The sequence below is a fragment of the Empidonax traillii genome, unplaced genomic scaffold, assembly GCF_003031625.1.
Source record: "Empidonax traillii isolate 1590-97213 ecotype Southwest subspecies unplaced genomic scaffold, ASM303162v1 scaffold1601:size85128, whole genome shotgun sequence".
NCBI classification, from domain to species: Eukaryota; Metazoa; Chordata; class Aves; order Passeriformes; family Tyrannidae; genus Empidonax; species Empidonax traillii.
The window spans coordinates 27,503-43,137 of NW_020956794.1; the positions used below are offsets into that span (position 1 = coordinate 27,503).

The 15,635-nt window shown below is 52.2% G+C and overlaps 1 protein-coding gene across 1 annotated transcript in view; it reads left to right on the forward strand.

Annotated features, from left to right (window-relative positions):
- The first annotated feature begins 11,853 nt into the window (after nt 1–11,853).
- LACTBL1 (lactamase beta like 1) overlaps nt 11,854–15,635 on the forward strand; it is a 16,517-nt gene continuing 12,735 nt past the window's right edge. The window contains exons 1-2 of the mRNA XM_027908013.1: nt 11,854–12,557; nt 13,319–13,406. Coding sequence (XP_027763814.1) covers nt 13,386–13,406 — 21 coding nt within the window. The 5' untranslated portion in view covers nt 11,854–12,557; nt 13,319–13,385. The remainder of the gene's footprint in view (nt 12,558–13,318; nt 13,407–15,635) is intronic.

The window sequence follows — 15,635 nt, forward strand, 5'->3', positions numbered from 1 at the left end:
CAGTTCCACCTTTTGGGCAGGGGCAGAGGAGGGGCAGGACTGAGCTCTGCTCTGGGGGGAGCAGGGACAGCCCCCAGGGAATGGCTGGAGCTGTGTCAGGGCAGGCTCAGGGTGGATCTCAGGGCAAGGTTCTTCCCCCAGAGGGTGGTTGGCACTGAACAGGCTCCCTAGGGCAGTGGGCACAGCTCCAAGGCTGCCAGAGCTGCAGGAGGGTTTGGATGATCCTCTGGGGCACAGGGGGCACTCCTGGGACTGGGCCTGTGCAGGGCTGAGGATTGGACTGGATGCTCCTTGTGGATCCTTTCCAGCTCAGCATATTCCGGGATTCTGTGACTGGATGTGTATCATGCAGGTGCCTGTGGCTGGGGGTAACCCCAGGAATATGAACTCCCAGGCATGGTGACACAATCAGAGCCAGCTCCAGGAATCCCTGAGTGACATCAGGGTCAAGGCTTCCACCTCACCCCCGCCAGAGCTGCCAGCTGTGTGTTCTGGGTATCCATTAGCACCAAGGTGATGGGGATAAGTGGGAACAACAGCAGGACAAAAACGTGGCAGCAAAGCATTCCCGGGAGCCCCAGGCCAGGGACAGGCAAGTTCAAGAGTTCAGGAGCAGGGCTGACAGGGAAACATGTCGGAAAATAAAGACCTTAATTGCAGTGACCACGTGTGACCCTGGCATTGTTGGGGACTCAGTGGCTGAAGTGCCACACTGAGCAGGGGCTGGTGCCTGTGCCAGAAGCTTTGGCAGCAGGGATGGAGCAGAAGCAGCAGCACTGACAGGGCTGCAGGGCACAGATCTGCACTAAGAGCAGTTATTTGGGGCTCAAAGCTCCCCAGGTCTGTCGGTAGGGGCAGAGCGAGCAGCAGAGGGTTTGCATGGAAGTGTCTCAGGGAAATCACAGAATATGCTGAGTTGGAGGGGACCTACAAGGAGTATCCAGTCCAACCCTCAGCCCTGCACAGGACCAGCCCCAAGAGTCTCCCCATTTACCCCAGAGAGTCATCCAAACCCTCCCGGAGCTCTGGCAGCCTTGGGTCTGTGCCCACTGCCCTGGGGAGCCTGTTCAGTGCCAACCACCCTCTGGGGGAAGAACCTTGCCCTGAGATCCACCCTGAGCCTGCCCTGACACAGCTCCAGCCATTCCCTGGGGGCTGTCCCTGCTCCCCCCAGAGCAGAGCTCAGTCCTGCCCCTCCTCTGCCCCTCCCCAAAAGGTGGAACTGCACTGAGGTCTCCCCTCAGTCTCCTCTTCTCCAGCTGAACACACCAAGTGCCCTCAGTGTCCTCATAGATCTTCAAATCAAGGCCCTTCCCCATCCTTGTTGCCTTTTTTGGACACTCTCCAATGTCTTCATATGTTTCTCACGTTGTGTCCCCCCAAACTGCCCCAATATTCAAGGTGCAGGGATAGAATATTTCACTGATAGAGCAGGAACAGGAATCCTGATTTTCAGGCACTTACTCAGAACTTCACTCTGACAGTGACCTTACCTTACAGTTTGATTATGTGAGAGACAAGAAGGCTGGAAATAAGGTAATTATGGAATCATAGGGGTCATGGAAAGGGTTGAGTTGGAAGGAACGCTAAAACTCATCTCATTCCACCCCCTGCCACGGGCAGGGACACCTTCCAATAGTCCAGGTTACTCCAAGCCCCGTCCAACCTGCCCTTGGACACTTGTAGGGATGGAGCAGCCACAACTTCTCCAGGCAATGAATCTGTTCCTTTTACTCCTTGTAAACTTAAACCCCGAGAAACCATCAGTGCCAAACACAGCATTTTCCTGAGCTTCACCAACGAGCTGTCAATCAGTTACGAGAAGTCTTGGACTCTGCACCAGCCAAGCAGAGCCAGGACCTTCCCACTGAGCCATGAGAAGGAACCCAGGGAGCTCTGATGGTTCAGCAGCTTCTCCACCCACAGAAAGCTCCAGGAGGCATTAATATGGATTACCAGTTTACAAACTGCTGAAGGAGAAGATCTGAAATCCAGTGCTGGCAAAATCCCTGGGTTTCCCAGCTCCCCCAGTTCCATCCTGGTCCCTGTGAGACCATCATTCCCCCATGCCCCTGTCCCTTGGGTGTTTCCCTGGGGACTTGGATGTGCTGGGCAGCTCCAGGCTCTGCCTTGAATTATTCCTGAGGTTCCTGAGACTGAGTAGCTTGCAGAGAGTGTGCTTATAAATATATTAACTCCTTGCAGCTCTGAAACATCTGACACTGAATCCATCCCCTTTTCCTCTTGCTCTTCAGGACTCAGTAAACCAGGATAAAACTCGATTTCCTAAATGATTTTTTGCATGTTCTAAGGCGCCCTGTGCCCTAAATTCACCTGCCAGGAGAAGAAAACCCAGAATTATGTCATCCTACCCTCTGCAGCGTGCAACTCCTCCAACAAATTGATCTACCTTTGTCTCAGTCTGCTGCTTGCCAACGTGCCTTTGAACTGGTTTCCTCTGGGAAATGGCTTGATGAGTGTGTTTAGGAGAACAGTTTCCTCTGCTGAGTGAGCTGATTCCTGTCTGAATCTTTTGCCTTGGCTAAAACAGGTTTTATTAAGCCATAAGACACCTCTAAGCTCTGTGATGAATATTGGTATTTGTGCAGGACAGGTGACATAAGAAGCACAGTGGGGTCTGGAAGAGTATTTAGGGTTAAATAAAGGTTTAAAAGGGCCTCTGCAGGAGGAAGGGAATCTCAAAGTAAAGCTGTTTCTGTGGAAGACAGTGCAGGCAGACAATGAAGCAGAATGAACAGGTCAGGAGGAGCAGTGGCAGATCCATGGAGGTGTTGGAGGCTCCAGCCCCTCTGCTGCCATCAGTGGTGCTGTTAAAATTCCCACAGCTGAGGCAAGGTCCTCAATGACTCACTCCAAAAGTGATTGAGGACACTGACTGGGAAACAAATACCCATCAGCTGGCCCATGTGGAGCAGTGGGGGAAGGCCACGTGGGGGTGGGTGCAGCTCCTTCCTCAGCACTGAGCTCTTTATTGCTTGAAACAGGAATTATTTTTGCCCTCTGCCCCCTCTGTGGCTGAGCCCTCGCTGGCAGCAGGGATGGCAATCCGATCTTTTGCTTTAGATTTTTTTTTTTCTTGCTTCGCCCTCAGTAAGTCTCATGTGAGATTGATTTCTGTTGCTTGTGTTTCCTTGTCCTGGGCCTCTGGTGGATCTGGTGTGTTTGTTGGGATAACAGAAGTGGCACAGACACTGTGGTGTTTGGCTGCCAGAGCTGATGGGGCACGGGTTCCTCTGACAAGTCACCTGAGCCCAGTGGGTTCTGTACAAGCAACACTTTCCTCTCTTGCTGTTGCCTGTCATGTCCTTTTAGTGAGTCTGTGCTCACCTGAAGACAACTGAGCCAGGGCAGGATGGATGCCAGGGATGGTGATGTTTCATAGAAACATGGAATCATTTAGGTTAGAAAAGACCTCCAGGTGCTGGAGCGTGTCCAGAGAAGGGCAGCAAGGCTGGTGAAGGGTCTGGAGCACAAGCCCTGTGAGGAGCAGCTGAGAGAGCTGGTGGGGGGGTGAACCTGGAGAGGAGGAGGCTCAGGGGGGACCTTCTTGCTCTCTGCAACCCCCTGACACATCCCTGGAGCCAGGGGGGAAGGTGAGACTCTTCTCCCAGGCAATAGGACAAGAGGGCACAGTCTTATTTGCACCAGGGGAGGTTCAGGTTGGACGTCAGGAAGAAGTTCTGCTCGGAAAGAGTGATCAGACACTGGAAGGGGCTGCCCAGGGAGGTGCTGGAGTCACCAGGAGGTGTCTAAGGACACACTGGATGTGGCACTCAGAGCCATGGTCTGGCTGACAAGGTGGTGTTGGGTCACAGGTTGGACTTGATGATCTGAGGTCTTTTCCAACCTGATTGATCCTGTGATTCTGATCATCCAGCCCAACCTTTGAATGAATCTCCCCCTGCCCACTAAACCACAGCACAAAGCGCCACATCTGCTGTTTTTTTTGAACACTTCCAGTCATGGTGACTCCACCACTGCCCTGGGCAGCCCCTTCCAGTGCCTGACCACCCTTTCCATAAGAAATTTTCCTTAATATCCAATCTAAACCCTCCCTGGCACAACTCGAGGCCGTTCCCTCTCCTCCTGTCCCTTGTTCCCTGGGAGCAGAGCCCTATCCCCCTCAGCTCCCCCCTCCTGTCAGGGACTTGGAAAGAGTGAGAAGGTCCCACCCTGAGCCTCCTTTTCTCCAGACCAAGCAAGCCCAGAAGAAAAAACACTTAGTTTGAGGAGCATTCCCTCATTTTCAAGGTTCCCTGTGACCCCCCAGCACCACATCAGGTGCAAGCCCTGCCTGGCTGGAGTTTTGTCGTACAGTGGAGCTTCCTGAGATGCTTTTGGTCCTCTGTGACTTCAGTGAGCAACTTTGGCAAAGGCTTTTGAAAGACTCAGTAAATTGCATCTTTCACAACTGGTTTGCTGACAACACACAAAGCAGGAGGAGGAACACAATTTTCCTTTAAAGAGGACATGCTGGGTTCTCTGCCTTACGTGCTGCAACCAGTAATGAAAGCCAAGCACATCCCCTGCACACTCCTGGGCTGATTTAACCCTTCACTGTGAGATGCACAAGGAAAGACATCAAATCACTAACAACCTGAGCAACTCTGCAAATTAAAGAGGAAAAAAACAAGACCAAATCCCCAAAAAGTCTAATTCCAGAGAGGAAGGGGGAATGATTTTGAGGAGTGAGTAGGGCCATAAATAATCTTTTTATCTTGGGTACACATCACATTTACAGTTTGGCCTCCTAGAGTTTTAAAATCAGCAGAGCAAATTGCTAATAAAAAGCTGTAACTCAAAAAAAACCTGACTGCAAACATCTGTTAAATATTGTCTGCAGCTAAAACTTGAGTAGTGAACTAGAGCTGCATTTACCTGCTACAGACATTTCTCTGCTTTTCTTCCTGCTCAGATGGTTTAAATAAAGTCAAAGGTGTTTCTTAGCACACAGGGGGGTGTTGCTGGGCTACTGGAGCGACAAGTCCTGGCTGCACTCTGGGCTGTGCCAGTGCTGCCAGTAAAACTCTTCCCCTTGTTTGGCTCTTACCCCATAAAGGAGGGTGAGAGTAATGAATGTTGACTTGAAGAATATTCTCCTCACTCCTCAATTACAGACCCATTCACACCCCCCATGGGGGTTGGTAAAGAGCTCCTCTTCCAGCTTTACATCCTTCGGGATCATCCCCAAACCATCCTCCCTCTGTGGCAACGGAATAACTTAGGATTCCTTCAGAACCTGAGCTCCCCACTCGACACCTTTCATGGAATTCCCTGTGCCAAGTCCTCTGCATCAGAGGGAGCTCCTGTCTCAGAGGGACACCTTTTTTTTTCTGGTGGCATCTATTTATATGCCAAGCTTGGACCAATCTTCAGATTTCCCTCAGGAATTTTATTATAGAGTTCAGGTACTTGACTGGATTCATGCTTTACACTTAAAAGGTACAAATAATGATGTATTTCACCTGGAACTTAAAAATCAGGGAAGGAGTGTCTCCAAAAAACAGGGAAGGGCAACCTACAAAAAATCAGGAAAAGCACAACAATAATCTTATATAAAGGGGCAAAGTTGAAAATATCCCCATCTGTGTCTCACTGACTATAAACAGGCCCTTCCTGATCACTGAAGTAGATTTTCTGTCTTAGTTGTTGTCATGGATAGGCCAAGTACAGGTAATTTAGGAAAGGCTCTTGCCTTTTCCCTGACACATGTGAATGGATGTAAGGACACCCTGCCCTGCACTGAGATGGCAAAGAGCTGGGATAATGCCTCCCCAAGGAAAACAGACCCAACATGGGAACAGATCCCAGCTTCCCAAACCTCAGCCACGCACCCCAGACATCTCCCCAAAGCTGGCTGGACCTGGGAGCACCCAGGAGGGAAGGGGAATTCTGATCAAACCACCTCCTGCCAGGACAAAGAGTCCCAAATCACAGGAAAAGCCAGCGAGCCCAGAGCCACAGAGCATTTTCAGTGATCCCAGGGTGGCAAGAATCAGACTCAAGCCAAGAGGTGCATCCAACTGAAGTCAAAGGGAAGCAGTGGGATGGGAGGCACAGCATGAAGGCGCCAGGTACAGGAAAGATACAGAATCATGGAATTTAAAATCGTGGAAGATGGAAGGGACCCACAAGGATCATCAAAGTCCAGCTTTTGGTCCTGCACAGACACCCCAACAATCCCCCCTGTCCCTCAGAGTGTTGTCCAAACCCTCCTGGAGCTCTGACAGCCCTTGGGGCTGTGACACTGCCCTGGGGAGCCTGTTCAGTGCCAACCACCCTCTGGGGGAAAAACCTTTCCCTGAGATCCCACCTGAGCCTGCCCTGCACAACCTGGACACCACTGAGCTAACAAAGTCAGAAACCTGGAGCTGAAGGCTTGGCAATGGCCCATCCACGAGGAAGGGCAGTGACCAACGGGTACAGCCAGACAGAGGTCTGACTGATTTGGGGTGACAATCAGGGTGTTTCGATATCTCCATGAATCTCCATGTAGTCCAACATCTCCATGTGCTTTCTGGGTGATGGTTCAGATGCAGCCTGGCCACCTTTGTAACCAGCACTAGACAAGAGGGAGCAGCTGGCACGTGAGTGGAGTGGTTTCGGTGCAGAGAGGGACCTCAGCAAACAGCAGGTCTGGGCCTCCAATCAGCTGTTCTGGAGCAGGGCAGGATAACCCCAGCCATCCCTGCAGCCTGGGAAAGCAGTGGATCAGCCTGCTGGGAAGGAGCAGGAGGACAAATGGAACACGAGTCAACAGTGCTCTCTCATGGCAAAGCAGGGAAAGCACAAACCGGGCTGTGAGTTCCCAATCCCTCAACTCGGTGCTTGGACACCCCCTGCTTGTCCATTCCCCAAGTTTTCCCCTCCCTCCACCCAGAATGAGAAGGGGATGACAAAAAGGGACATGGGAGGTCTGGCAGAGGGGGCTGAGGTGTCAGAAATGTGGCCCCAGGACAGGGAGGAGGAGCTGGTTTGTGCTGTCAGACAAGGAGGGTGCTGAGGGGCCGGAGACCACGGCCCCACAGGCACTTGGAGGATGAAGCCAAAGAAACAAAAAGGGTTCAGGGGAGGTTGGGTCTCACTGCATCAGGTCCCACAGTCACCACACTTTCCAAAACATCTGCATTTCCCCACAGGGCTCCACGCAGGGCACTCCAAGCCCACGATCCCACACAGCACAGCAACCCTTGGGGATAATATTTCTTCAATATTTGCTTTTGTGGGGGATTTCACTGACCTAGAGCTTCTCACCAAGCAAAATTCAGACATCGTACTGGGAAGGAGATGAAAAGTGAAACAGCACGTTAAAATCAGCCTGTGAACCATCAGTGCTGTGCAAATGGGACAGTCAGTGCCATAGTTTGCCTGCTTTGTGGACAACTGAGGGAATCATTTTTATAACGATGTTCATATTATGTTAAATAGAAATAACAGAGCAATATGGTATCTCGGGGTGGAAGGGAGATGGAAAAAGCAGTAGAAAAGGGAAAAAGAAAAAAAAAATCAACCAGTAGCTGGATTTTTCACGTTCTGTGTATCAGCAAAAGAGAAGAGTGAAGTAGAAAATTCTCCTCATTCAGAGCAGACAATGTTTTACTTGTTCTTAAAGGCATCAGAAGCAATGAATGCAAACTGAGAGGGAGATGTATGCAAATTCATGTAAATTCATATGAAAATCAGCACATACCATCAGTCTCTTGGCAAGTTCCCAGAGTCTCTGTGCAGCAGTGACTGAGCAGAGCCTGAGGAGGAGGTAAGAACTAACAATATAAACCTTGTGGGACCTTGCAGAAGGTCCCCAGCCCCGGGACAGGGACTGCACTGATACAGAGAAGGTCAGGGCTGTGTTTCTGCTCCCTTTTCTCCCTCCAAGACCAACAGCATATCCTCACTTTGCCCACGGGCAGCACAGGTACCCTGGGCAGAGGAACCAGGTGGGACTGGCACAGGCAGCTGAATATCCTGCTCATCGTCTTCCTTCCTCTAAAAATTTTACCACTGGGAGGCAAAATTTCACTGGGTGAACAGAAATGTTCCATATTTTGGCTTCCTCCAAGCCCTTCTCCGAAGTGTCTGTGTTTGCAGGGCTCCCACTCAGGTTTTTCCTGTATTTTGCATTCCCTGTGTTTCAGGACTCACCTCTTCTGTTTGTCACCATCGTTCCTTACACACAAGTACCCTCTGAGGACAACTCTGGCCGACAGCACAACCCCAGGAATCCCACCACGTTGTCCAGAAGACTTTGGGGTTTCCAAGACCTTTCAGGAAAAGGCCATAAGAAGCTTGGTGTGACCTCAAAGCAGACCCTCGCTGAGTAGCAGTTTGGACCAAATCACTTCCCATGGTCCCTTCCACCCTGAAGGACATCCTATGGGGAAAAAAAACAAAATAAAACAAAACAGGAAAAATCCAAGCACAGCTCATCAAATGAGGGGCAGTCTCTGCCCTGCACTGTAACAGGACCTGGAGTGAGTTTTTCCCACCTGTTGAAGCAAAAGGAATTTTCTTCTGTGGATTCTGCAAGGCTAATTCCTTTACTAAGACATTCCTTTGCTGGTTTCCCACCCGCAGGGTCTGTCCGAGGCTGCAGCTGTAAATCTGCCGTGATGTGACAGCTCAGCACAAGGGGGAGGTCTTGCCTTACCTTCCACCGCTCTAGAGGTGCTCAGCGGACACCTCGGAGGTGCTGGAGGGAGCTGAACCCCTTCGTAGGAAGGTTGGGATAGGGACTGGGGTCAAGAAAGACTTGGGAGAGGCGGGAAGAGGATCGAGAGGAGAGGATGTCCCCCCTTTTCCAGTGGCAGGAGCTGCTGGACTGAGCGAACTGTCCTTGCCCATCCTCTTCCCCCTCTGCCTCCTGGGTTAACTGTTGGGGTCTGGAGTGTCCAGGCGGTGGATTGTCCCAGCACAGCTGTTCTCGTGGTCTGCTCTGGCACTGGGACCACCCGAGCTGGGGGCACTGTCACCCCCTGCCCCTGCTTCCAGTCCTACACGGGCCCTGCGCTGTGGGTCTTGTTTATCTTGTTTATCCTCAACCACAGACATTAAAATGCTTCTGTGTGTCAGCCCTGTATCTCCCGAGGGTCTGCTGGACACTGGGTAAATGAGAAGGTAGATTTACTGACAGAACTTTGGGGATCAGGACAAGTCAGTCCTCTTTCATTCCCACTGCTGTGATGTAATGTCCCTCTGTCACATGCAGGTCCCTGAACCCCTGGCACCACACGCTGCTCCAGCTCTGGGCTCATTCCCAGCCCTCAGCCTGCTCTTTTCCCCCCACTGAGACATTCCTGCCCTCGTGTTCACACACCATCAGACCTCATTTTGTCACCACTCCATCCCTACCCCGTCCCTTGGTGTCCTGCTGTGTCCACACCCTGATGTTCAAGTCACGCCCTTCCCTCTCTGACACAATCAAAGTCCACTTGCACTCGGTGTCACATGAAGATCCATGTTCTGTTTTCTGTGTGCTGTTCTCTGTGTTCTGTTCCCCATTTACCTCCAGAAATGGAGAGATTTTGGTGCCAGGGCTGAACTGGCTCTTTGCTGTTCCAGACCCCTCCCCGTTCTGAAGTGTTGGAGGGCACAGAAAGGGGCTTTGTGTGTCACAATGACCCCCCAGTGATGTGTTTATACCCCTGTGGTTCCCGGGGCTGTCTGGGACACGTCTCTGTGCCCATTTAGGAGCAGTGACACCCCCCTGACCCAGCTGGTGCCACTCCAAGGCAGGGCTGAGCTGGCAGAGGCACACAGAGCACGAGGAGTTAATAAAAACTGCTGGATTTCAAACCATTCCATTGTCCCCAGCAATCCCGCTGTTATCCACGGGGAACGACCTCTCTGCAGCTCCCTCACAAGAAAATGAAGGGTAATTTCAGCCAGGCACCTGCTGCTGACCTATTTTAAGTACCCCAAGGCAGGGCAGAGCAGGTCGCTGCTGCCTCAGCCTGCAGCAGGCAGGGCCAGGCTGCAGGGGGGGGTGGTTCCTGGGGCACCCACTTGGGCAGCAGGGCACCTACACTTGCCAGTCTGGGCACTGCAAGCAGGCAAGTGTTGCTGGTGGTGCTTCTGGGGCTGCTGGTGCTGCTCAGAGCATCATCCTCCTTTACTCTGTTCAGGTTCCTGGCTGGGGGTGCACTGATGGCACAGTTTAGTGTGCCTGGGGAGGGGTGAGTGTGTTCCTGGCAGAGTTCAGGGTGCTCAGGAAGGGATGGGTGTGCTGGTGCCAGTTTGGGATCCCAGGAGAGGGTTGGGTGCTCTAATGGCAGTTTGGGTGACTAGGGGGGGATGGGTGTGCTGGTGGCAGAGTTTGGGGTTCCTGGGGAGGGATGGGTGCTCTCAGGGCACTTTGAGGTGCCCAGGAAGGGATGGGTGCTCTGGAGGCAGAGTTTGGGGTGCCTGGGGGTGTTGGTGAACCCTGGTGGATCCAGAGGAGGGTCACTGAGATGGTTGGAGCTGCAGCACAGGGAGGAGATAAAGCTGAAGGGGATTCCATGGCACTTTCCACTGTCTGAGGGCCTGGAGAGAGGACAGAGGCAGACTGGGTGGGCAGGGAAAGGACAGAAAAGATGGGCACAGGGTGCCCAGAGAAGCTGTGGCTGCCCCAGCCCTGGAAGTGTCCAAGGCCAGGTTGGAGCAACCTGGGCTAGTGGGAGGTTTCCCTGCCCATGGCAGGGATGAAATGAAATGGTCTTTAAGGTCCCTTCCAACCCAAATCACCCCAGGATTCCATGATTTTTTTATTGAGACACCCAGGAAAATGTCTTCAACTTGAAAGTGAACAACTACAGGCTCTGCTGGAAACCAGGTGAAATGAGCCCTATCACTGAAATCAGGTTTCCCATCTTTATCTGTGAGGAAGATCTGCACCTTTCAATTCTCAAAAAGCCTAAAAGATTCCCTCATCTTCACTTAGTCAATGGAAAAAAAAAAAAAAACAAACCAAACCAAACCAAAACAAAACAAACAATCACAAACCAGTATTTTGAAATGTTAAAAACTGCACCACCAGGCCATGCTGGTGAGGTTTTTAACAGACTTGTGACTGTGTGTATTTTCCTGCCTTACCTGCAATGGGAAATCATCATTTCCAAGGGCCTTTGCAAGAGGCAGGAGGTGGATTACTAGACTGGTGTCCTTCATTTAGGAATAATGGCCATTAAACTCCTTGTTGCCATGGGGCTGCAATTTCCAGAGGAGATGCCCATTATGGGAGCACTGGCTGCTGGCAAGCAGTTAATGAGAGAGCTTGGAAACAGCTCAGGGAAAACCCAGCTCCCTGCAGGCTCCTGAATCATGGAGGGAAGAGGAAAAGGAGCCAAAGTTGAGGCCAGCTGTGGCCAGCGCTGATGTGGGGTGGTGGAGGTTTCACTGTCACTCCATGGGCTGAGGGAGGCTCCTGTTGGACCCAGCCCAGGGGATTTTATCAGAGCTTTGTTGCAGAATCCCAGCCTGGTTTGGGTTGGAAGGGACCTTAAAGCCCTCAAAACCCAGGTAGACATGAATTTCAGATGTGTTTGTGCCAATTACTGGCAGGTTGTGCCACCCCCACGCTCACCGTGTGGCTCCTGCGAATCCCACTCCTCACAGCTCACCTTCCCTGAGGAGCTGGATCATAGACACAGAGAATCATGGAATGCTTGGGATTGGAAGGTTACCTGAATCCCATCTCATCCCACCCTCTGCCATGGGCAGGGACACCTTCCACTTATCCCAATTTACACCAACCTGGTCTCGGACACTTCCAGGGATCCAGGGGCAGCCACAGCTCCTCTGGCAACCTTTGAGGAACCTTTGACCAGCACAGGCTCACTTTCCACAACCTCAGCTAAAGACTGTGTCCCCAGGACAAATGGATTATTGGTATTTTGGGATAACTGGGCACAGGACCACCCTGGAGAACGCTGGAAGGAAATGGAAATTCCCAGAAATGAGGAGCAACAAACCTACAAGGAGTTTCATCTATTCTAGTTAGTGAGGAGGTCGTCTGCAGCCCCACTCACCAAAATCTGGGCACAGCCCAGGGGCACAGGCTCCACCAGAGTATTTTGGGCACTCTCAGATTCTGGGCCGCTCCTGGAGATACTGAAATGAAGGGCTGGTATGGGGTGGGTTCTTGTACCTGACAGGATCTCAGGAAGGCAGTAAGATGGCACTGAGGTGCATAATGCCCCTGGATTTGGGGCATAAGGGAGGGCATGGCCATGCCTTTCCCTTTGGTACATTTATAATGTACCTCCCGTGCTGTGGCAGCCCACAGTTAACATTTTCAGCTCACAAGGTGGTATGGACACCCAGCCCCCAGCCCCCTAGCTCCCCATTTTCCACTCTGCTGCGCTGCTGAAGCCAGGAAATCACCAGCAATCCTTCCTTTGGCTGCATCCCTGGCCAGATGCTGCAGAGGGGTGAGGCCTGGCCGATTAATCTGTGCTCAGAGAGGCTGCTGGATTAGTGCTTCAGCTGCTCTCAAAATCTGCAGCTGCAGGACAGCCCCAAATTCATCAGCTGGAAGCCAGAAGGGAGCAGCAAGGCTGGTAAGAGCTCTTTTTTGGGGGGGGTTGATGGTTGAATTACCTCTGCCAGGTAGCAAGCTGAGGGAGGTTTTATGGGAAAGGTGGTGGTAGTGCCATTACCTTGGCACTTCCAAACCTGTCACACAGTTCCTCACCTGTGTCTGTGAGTCCCAAGTGTAAGGGGGGGGTGTTGTTGGCTGTGTGGAGGGAGCAAGGTGGTGAAGACTTGGAGAGGGCTGGAAGGACCCTGTGGAGCAGGCACAGTGAAAATGTGACGGTCCTGAAGGTCCCCAAAGCTCCAGCTCCTTGTGCTTGGGTGAGGATGGCCCTGGGAAATGAGAAACCTGTGCCACATTGTACTGCCCAGCCTGGGGAGACAGGGGACACCTTCTGGCAGTGCCCTCAGGGAGATGGGAATGGCCCAAGAGGACTCCAGGAGTCCAGTGGTTCTTTGAAGGGGGAAGAAAGGCACCATTTCTGAAGCTGGGCCCTTGGAGAGCTGGGAATGGCTCTTAAATCACCCAAGGAGTCAAGTGGTTCTTTGGGGGTAAATACCAAACCAGAGGGAGAGAAAGGGAAGGTGTTACTGAGGACTTACCTCAGGTGGTTACTGTGATTTGGGCTGGAAAATCTCCTCATTTCAACCCCCATCTCCCTGTCCAAAACCAGCCCCCTCCCTGCTGTTCTGCTCACCTGAGCTGGGCTTTGTTACCCTGGACTTCCCTCCTTGCCCTGCCTCTGCCTTTTTTCCTGCACTAACTGTTGGTTTCTCCCCATCACAGGGGTTTATGAGCCTTTTGTTTGTGCAGACAGGCAGAACGGGGGATGAGAAGAGAGTCCTGAGCGGCCATGGAGGGGTTAACTCTGCGGGTAAGGCTCCCCTCGTGCAGATCATAACCCCCCACCATCCTCCAGATCCAAAGGGAAATAAATCCCAGTTGTGTCCGGTGAGCTGGGAATGACTCCCTTGTGTGTCACTGCCAGGGAGCTCCAGGAGGCTGCTCAGGATGAAGCCCAGAGAGTGCCTGAACTCCCGGTTTATCTCCCCTTCTTCCCCGAGCAGCCCAACCTGCCCTGTCCGGCCCCGGAGCTTCTTAGGGACTGTCCCTCTCCTGCTTAATCGCCTCATGTTCCGATGTCAGGAGGAGATGAAAGCGCTATAAATAGAGATGGTGAAGCCCTCCTGGTCGCAGCCGTGATTCACACACACATGGCACAGAAGCATTAGGGAGAATTAACATCCAATCCCTCGGGCACTTTCCTGAGTGCAAACGCCGTTCTGTGTCCATCCCTCCCCCCTCCACGTCCCCATCCCTTAATCCCCCTGCCCGGGGTGGGGAGGGGGGTTCAGCAGCACCCTCGGGAGGGCTCGGATGGCTCCGATGGACGGGGAGACCCGGAGCGGGATTTTTTGGGAAGCTAAACGTGACCGAGCAGCACCTGCAGTGACCCGCGGGTGAATTCAGAGGATGGTGGCACCACCTGCTCCCCCCTGCCCGGGGCGGAGTGGGGTCGCTTTGTTCCTCACACCCCTGGACGTGGGACAACAACAGCCCTTGGGATTAAGACGCTCCTGCTGCTGGTATGTGAGGGGGGGGCTGGGGGGGTCTTCTGCATCTCCCTGACCAGAGCTGGGATATTCCTGGACCGACTGGTGGTACACCTGGGTGGCCCATAGGAATCCCAAATACTTCCCCCCTCCTCGTCCTAATTTTTCAAAGCTCAGGGGGAAAAAAAAAAAAAAAAGTATCATGCTGCCAACCCACCCCCTGGGGAGCCGTGTGAGCTTGTTCTGCATGTATTTGCATTTATTTGCATGTGTTTAAGTGCTCGGAAGCCCCCACCCCCCCCGCCCGGCTGTGGCTGTGTGCGAGCAGAGACGGTCACTGAGCAACACAAAACCAGCCGAGAGGGAGGTGAGACCGGACAGGCCCCGGAGTGGGAGGTGTGAGGAGTCTGTTTGTAGGGATTTATCCACCTGCTTCCCTCAAACTCTTCCAGGTGTGGGGAAACAACGGTGGTTTTCCTGAAAGGTGGTTTGGAGGGCAGAGCATCTCCTGAGGAAGGGAGGTGAATATTTCTCACACTTTTGGGGTATCTGGTGTCCCATCAATAAAGGAGAGATCCGTGTCTCTAGTCCATGACACTGTCAGGGTTTTTTTGCATTCCCACTAAATTATAGGGCAAAAAATGAAAAAGAGTCATTCAGGGCACTCGTGACCCACAAGAGGCGAAGGGGAGGTTGGACTGAAGGATGTTTGGACTAAAGGATGAGCTCAGTGTTGGTATCTTTGGGCCCTCCATTAGTGATCCAAGGAGTCTGGAACCTGTGAGATGAGGAATATACCAGAAAATGTATTTCCTTTCACTCTGCTCTGAGGGACTCAGAAATTGGGGGTTCTCAGTGACACAAGGGAAGAGGCAGAAAAACAGAGAAAAAGGTGGGGGAATCACATTATTGTGATGGGACTGAAACAAAAAAATAGCCATCCCATGACCACTGCGGGGCAAAGAGGGCCCTGTGCCACTCCTTGCTGCAGGAAAACAGCTCCAGGTGACATCCTTGAACCCTGCCAGGGTGGGGGATTAAAGAGATAACACACAGACTCCTCCTGGAGCAGTGTGATCTCCTGCCTACTGAGGCACTTCAGGAGGTTAGGACATCCAAACAAAAATGGGTTTGGTGCTGAAATGGCATTGCCCTGTTTAGAAACACGTCCCAGGGTGGGATATGGACCTCGTGTCCTCGGGCAGGCTCGGGTGGGGGGCGATTGCAGGTACCTGCATGGCCTTAAGCCACCCTGGAAGTTTTAATCGCGTTGTGGAAGAACCTGCCTTCAGAAATTCCTGTGGGAATATCTGAACAGGCTGAAAAGCTTCAGGGAGAACTGTGATGTGTTCCTGTTATCGTGCAGGAGGTGCAACCTGGAGTTTCATCAGGGGCTGGAAAACGCAGCTGGATCCTTCCTGAGCCACAGAGCCTTGGGGGAGTCTGGAATTCCCTGGTTGGGACTGACAAGGCTCAGCTGATTTGCAGAAGCTTTTGCCTGAACCCTCCTGCATCTCAAAAAAAAAAAAAAAAAAAAAAAAAAAAAAAAA